Source organism: Humulus lupulus, chromosome 4, assembly GCF_963169125.1.
Source record: "Humulus lupulus chromosome 4, drHumLupu1.1, whole genome shotgun sequence".
NCBI lineage: Eukaryota > Viridiplantae > Streptophyta > Magnoliopsida > Rosales > Cannabaceae > Humulus > Humulus lupulus.
In genome coordinates, this window is record NC_084796.1 from 158,664,376 (window position 1) to 158,670,751 (window position 6,376).

Here is a 6,376-nt window from a genome sequence, read left to right on the forward strand (position 1 = left end):
AAGGAAGAAGTCAAGAAGCTAAAGGAGAACGAGTTCATCAGGGTAGCATTTTATCCATCGTGGGTCTCTAGTCCCGTACTAGTTCCCCAAGCCGAATAGAAAATGGAGAACATGCATGGATTTCACAGACCTTAATAAAGCCTACCCACAAGATTGTTTCCCGCACCCAAGGATCGACCGACTGGTTGATGCCACTTCATGACACGAGATCCTATCATTAATGGATGCATACTCTGGATACAATCAGATCAGTATGCACCCACACAATGAGGATCACACTAGCTTTTGGACCGGTACAGGGCTCTACTATTGCAAAGTGATGCCTGTTGACGCGGTTCTTCGCCAACAGGTAATTAAGAAGATAAGAGAAAGGGATTAGTGCTTATGTTGAACCGAAATAGATGAATGATCTTTTTAGAAATGGGCTGGTGACACAAATACGTTTTTAGGTGGTTCAAAGGTTAAAATCCTTCTACTCCACCAGTCAATATTATTGCTATATGCTTGGTATTCTTTTACAGGGTATTTTTTACATAATAGAATCCAACCCTTTGTAACTCCTAGGGTCTCCATATTTATAGGAGAGGGCACCTGGGAGTTGGTAAGAAGGTCATCCCGTGACCTTCTTACCTATCATGTCAACTCTGTGACTTTCATGATTAATTCCTAAAACCTGACACATAAGTGTGGTCTAATCAATAGGTAAGGGGATAATGGGCCGCACGGCCCAACCCAGTCGTGGGTGTCTGAATACACATGTTCATGCTGCGTGTCCGAGAAGTCAGGGATATATCAGAGATGTGATGTCTGATATATGCACGTTTACCTTGCGTGGTTGACTTTATAAAAGGTCATAGCCTCTAACTCTAGCTCGTACCATGAGCTGGATGCTTCCCTTGACCTGTGGCCTTCAGAGTCCAAACTCAGCCTGATCCAGGAGAACCCTTAGGTTACCTCGAGCTGAGGAGGTAGGATCTTTCGATGGCAGCTCTGGTCTTGGGCATGTCCACGTGGTAGACATGATTAGGCCGTATCTCAGCTTGCTAACAGCCCGTGGGAAAACCAGGTCGTACAATGCCTTTCGGTTTGAAAAATGCTGGTGCGACTTACCAGCGACTGATCAATCACATGTTTAAAGAGCTGATTGGTATAAACATGGAAGTGTATGTTGAAGACATAATGGTTAAGTTGAAGAAGGCATAAGAACACATTGGGGACCTGCAAGAGTGCTTCAACATCTTGAATAAATATCATATGAAGCTAAATCCCCTTAAGTGTTCCTTCAGAGTTGGATCAGGGAAATTTTTGGGATTTATAGTAAACTCACGAGGTATCGAAGCTAATCCCGAAAAGATCAAGGCCCTGGTCGATATGAAATCACCAACAAAGATGAAAGATGTTCAAAGTTTAACCAGGAGGATTGCCGCTTTAAGTAGATTTATCTCTAAATTAACAAACAAGGGCGTCCCATTTTTTAATCTACTTAGGGGAAATAAGAAATTCGAGTGGATGGAAGAGTGTGAGCAAGACTTCCAAGCTCTAAAGTCTCATATGCCTCAGCCACTAATTCTGTCCAAGCTAGTTGAAAAGGAAACTTTGTTCATCTATCTGGCGATCACAGAATATGATGCTAGTGCTATCTTGGTAAGAGAGGAGGAACATGTGCAAAAAGTTGTCTATTATATAAGCAAAAGGCTAATAGGAGTAGAACTGTGGTATCCGCCCATTGAAAAATTAGCCTACTGCTTGATTTTAGCCTCCAGAAAGCTGCGACCATACTTCCAAGCTCACCCCATCACAGTATTAACCGACCAGCCCCTACGACAAGTCTTGCAGAAACCAAAAGTCGTTGGTCGATTGTTGACATGGGCAGTTGAACTTGGACAGTTTGATATTTCCTACTTGCCATGAGCAGCAATGAAGGGACAGGCTCTGGCAGACTTTGTTGCAGAGTTCACTGGACTTCATGACACTGAACCGATAGAAGAGCCTGAGCCTCAGACCAAAACCCCCTCTTGGAAATTGTTCACAGATGGCTCTTCCAATGAGCACAACACTGGAGTAGGAGTGATTTTAGTCACACCTGAAGGGCATCGATTCCACTGTGCGATAAGATTCGACTTCATAGCGTCTAATAACAAAGCCGAATATGAAGCTCTGCTCACCGGATTACGATTAGCCAAGGATATGAGCATAAAGTCACTTCATATCTATAGTGACTCCCAGTGGGTGGTTAATCAAATTACTGGAGAATATAAAGCCAGGGGTCTGAAGATGGTTGCTTATTTAAACAAAGCAAAGGACTTGTTGGCACAATTCGAAAGCTATACTCTACAGCAGGTACCTCGTGGGCAGAACTCGAACGCAGATGCTTTAGCCAAATTAGCAAGCACAAAGGATGTTGATACTTTGAATATAGTGCCTGTTGAACGGCTGTCCGCACCAAGCATCCAAGCAGAAGAAACCTCTCTGGTAATCCAATCAGCGGACATGTCTTCTGGCCAACGATAAATGAAGACTCTGTGGATTTTGTCCAAAAATGCGACAAGTATCAGAGATTCTCTTAGATACCATGAGCAGCCCCTAATGAGCTAAAATAGATGCAAAACTCGTGGCCATTCACAGTGTGGGGGATAGATTTGATTGGGTCTTTGCCCACAGGAAAAGGCAATGTCAATATGTTGTGGTTGCTGTTGACTACTTCACGAAGTGGGCCGAAGCTGAGCCACTTGCAACCATAATGAACAAGAAGGTGCTGGATTTTGTGGTCAAGAACATTGTGGGTCACTATGGATTGCCAAGAAAAATTGTCTCAGAGAATGGCACACAGTTTGACAATGATCTGTTCACCAATTTTTGCGAAAGACATGGGATTATCAAAAGTTTTTCTTCAGTAGCTCATCCACAGGAAAACTAACAAGTTGAGGCTCTCAACAAGACACTAAAGGATAATTTGAAGAAAAGGCTTGAAGAAGCAAAGGGGGCATGGCCAGAGCAGTTGCCTGAAGTCCTCTGGTCGTATAGAACATCACATCGAACAGCAATAGGCCATACTTCATTTTCCTTAGCTTATGGGTATGAAGGTATGTTTCCTGTTGAATTAGATCCACCATCACACTGAAGGTTGGCATACGATAAAGACGTTAATAGCCAATTATTGATGGAATCTCTAGATTCGGTCGATGAAAGGCGCGAGCAAGCCTAACTCCAAGTAGCAGCTTACCAGCAAAAGGTCGCCCAATACTTCAACTCTAAAGTACGAGAAAGAAAATTTAATGTGGGAGATTTGGTGCTTAGAAGAGTTTTTCTTAATACCCACGATCAAGCTGCTGGAGTGCTTGGACCTAATTGAGAAGGGCCATACTAAATCGAAGAAGTCCTTCAACCAGGCACATACAAACTTGGTCGCTTAAATGGAGATCTCATTCCTCGCTATTGGAATGGAGAACACCTACGCAAGTACTATCAATAAACAATTATTCTTAAAGAATTGGCTTGTATTAATTTTACTTTTTACAAGTTTATGAACAAGAGTTAGTCAATCATGTGACTGATCGCTTATAAGTGCAAGATCAAATTTTTTTATCACTCGTCCAGACACAATTGTCCATTTATTATGAGAAATAAAAGGGACTGTGCACAACCAGTCAATCTTGCCAACTATTGTATTTATTACAAGTATTTGCTCATTGCATGTGTTGTTTTGCTATATTATCATTTTTTATATATCTTTATTACGAGCAGTAATGTTCGAACAGGTTTTGGTCAAGGCAACCTTAAGCTCCTCAATCACTTGGGGGACATATAAGGTGTCTAGTAAGCAAAGCATATCGACAAGTATATGTAAACACACGAGCAAAATAAGTGAAAGCATGCTACGGTACTTAGAAGTATTATTCAAAATTTTGTTAAATCAAACCAAAGTACTATGCAAAGTTTGGTCATGTGAACAAGATGTTGTAATATATTGCAAGTATTATAATATCTAAATATTAAAAGTAAATTGTTTTACACCACGAGCAGTTACTGCTTAGATGTAATTCTCTGTTTAAAAGAAAATGTTGCCTGTGCAGCAAAAAACATATTGTCTTGACACTACGAACCGAGGTCCGTGTGTCCCAAGTTATAAATTTAAATAAAAAATAGATAAAATTATGAAGCAGGAGGATCTTGAGGAGTTTGCTGGTTGATAGAGGCCCCAACTTCCTCGCCTAGGCCATCGATGCCCGTAGCCAAAGAGATTTCGGGGGATGCTGGAACTTTCGCTCTCTCCTCCTCTTCAAGGCGAGCCAGAAACCTATTTAGCTCAAACTGCCTCATACGGTCTGGTAGATAGCTAAAGTCTGCCCTGCAGTTATTCTTCCAGAACATATAGAAGCATTTAAAAGTGACTCCCTTGTACTTCTCCAGGTTACCGGCATTGGTCTCCTCGAGCTCTTTGACGCGTTCCTCCAATCCCTTAGTCTCCTTTCTACTGATGACCAGATCATCTTGAAGCTTAGAGGCTTCCTTGAAATTAAGAAAAGAAGCCTCCTTGTACTTCTCTTTAGTTTCAATAGCTTTGGTCAAGGTAGCCTGGTTCTGTTTCAGCTCAACAACCAGCTTGGCCTTTTGTTCGAGGAGTTCAGCATTTTTCTTCTCGACTTCCTTGAGCTGCTCGGTGTATTTGGCCTCAGCCATCTTAAGCTCCTCTGCGTGTTTATCCTCAGATGCTTTGAGCTATTCACCAAGCCTCTTCTCGTATTGAGCAGTTAGTGCCCCGAGTGGTGCCAGCCAGCGCTCATGGTTAGAACTCCCTGCGACCAGAAAAAAGATAAAACTTTTAGTGGAAATAAAGTGACAAGATAAACAAATAAAGCTCAGCAAAAAATGGCAACTTACGCTGAGCACTTCGTTCAACGCATGGTTGAAGATCTACTCGACTTCCATGGAGCCAGTATTGCTGATGGCCTCTTGACAGCGTCGATGCCTCGATAGCTTTGTCAGCATATCTTTGGCAAAGCTAAGAGCCATGTTCATCAAAGCCTCTCCTATCTGATCAGGAGAGGCCTGGTCAACGGGAGTTGATGTTTTGTTGGCAGGCGCTAGAGGAAGTGTCTGGTCCTCGGGGGCTGGTGGAGACGACTGGTCGATGGGAGCTGAAGGAGGTGTTATTTCCCTAGAAGGAACTGGTACTGCAGGATCCTCGGTTCGAGTTTTTTTCATCAAAGGATTCCTGCTGCTTTCCACACGATGTTGCCTGCTCCCCTTTTTCTTGCTCGCAGGAGAAACGGGGTCAGGTTCGCTATACAAGTTGAATGGATCTTCAGCAGACATGACTGCAAAATAGAAGGAAACAGTCAGGAAATATAGATGGAGATACCTACTAAATCAAGGAAATAAGATCAAAGAAATTACAAGTAAAATACCCGAGCTACAACTACTGGTCGCTACATTACTTATTGTACTAGTGCTACACTCACTCTCTGCCTTGAAGAAGTCTGAATTTAAATTAGGTATGTGTTTAAAGTTTCCGTCCCCATCAAATAAATGACAAGGAATGGGAAAACTATATAAGAGTGAGAAGTCAGTACTATTCTCATCGGAAGACTTGAGAATAGGCTTGGGATGCTCAGAAACCTTATGCTTGCACTTTCCTTGTTGAGCAGGGGCAACAGCTGCTCGCGGAGTGCTGGAGAGTTCCCTGATGGTCACTTCCATTGCCCTCCTCTGGGGTTGTGACACATCTTGGTGCTGCTCAGGAACTCCTCCCTCAATAGCACTTCTTGCAGTTGATTCCTTCATGTCTTGGTGAGGTGCCAGAAGGCCAACCGGCCTTAGATTGGTTTCCGTCACCAGCTCTTTGACACTTTTTTCAATATTTGTCATGCTGGCCAAGGATGCTGCTCAAATCTCCATTTCGGGAGTGGGAGCTGGTCGACGCCTTGGACCTGAATGACACCAAAGTTCTAAAGAATGTGCATAAAAGATAAAGGAAATTGCATGACCAGTGAGTAAATAATTTACCTCCTTTAGTGAAGGCTAGGTTGTTGGCAACCAGGCCCGGTGTTAAAAAGTACTCCTGGAAGTACTTTCCCACGTTAGACTTGTGGGTAATGTCACTCAGGAAGGTGCGAGCATATTCCTAGTGGTAGAAGTGGAAGAACCTCGTGTTGTTGTGATTGAGGTTGGACTTAAGATTGAACAAATAATTGATCTTGTGTGGCGTAGGAACGGGCCACTTTTTGTGGTTGTAAAGAATATAGAGAGCAGAAAGCACTCTATATCCATTTGGGGAGATTTGAAAGGGATTGCCTCGAAATAATTGGACACCCCTTTGAAGAAAGGATGAAGAGGCAAGGTTGCCCTTGCCTCAGTGTGATACCTTGACCAGGCG

The 6,376-nt window shown here is 42.9% G+C and overlaps 1 protein-coding gene across 1 annotated transcript; it reads right to left on the bottom strand.

Moving 5' to 3' along the window:
* Nucleotides 1-4,023: 4,023 nt before the first annotated feature.
* On the bottom strand, nt 4,024-4,680 carry LOC133832629 (uncharacterized). The gene is made up of 2 exons (XM_062262944.1): nt 4,204-4,680; nt 4,024-4,044 (listed from the first exon to the last, which is right to left on the bottom strand). The coding sequence occupies exons 1-2, from the start codon at nt 4,678-4,680 to the stop codon at nt 4,024-4,026; spliced, it is 498 nt and encodes a 165-aa protein (XP_062118928.1).
* Nucleotides 4,681-6,376: the final 1,696 nt, after the last annotated feature.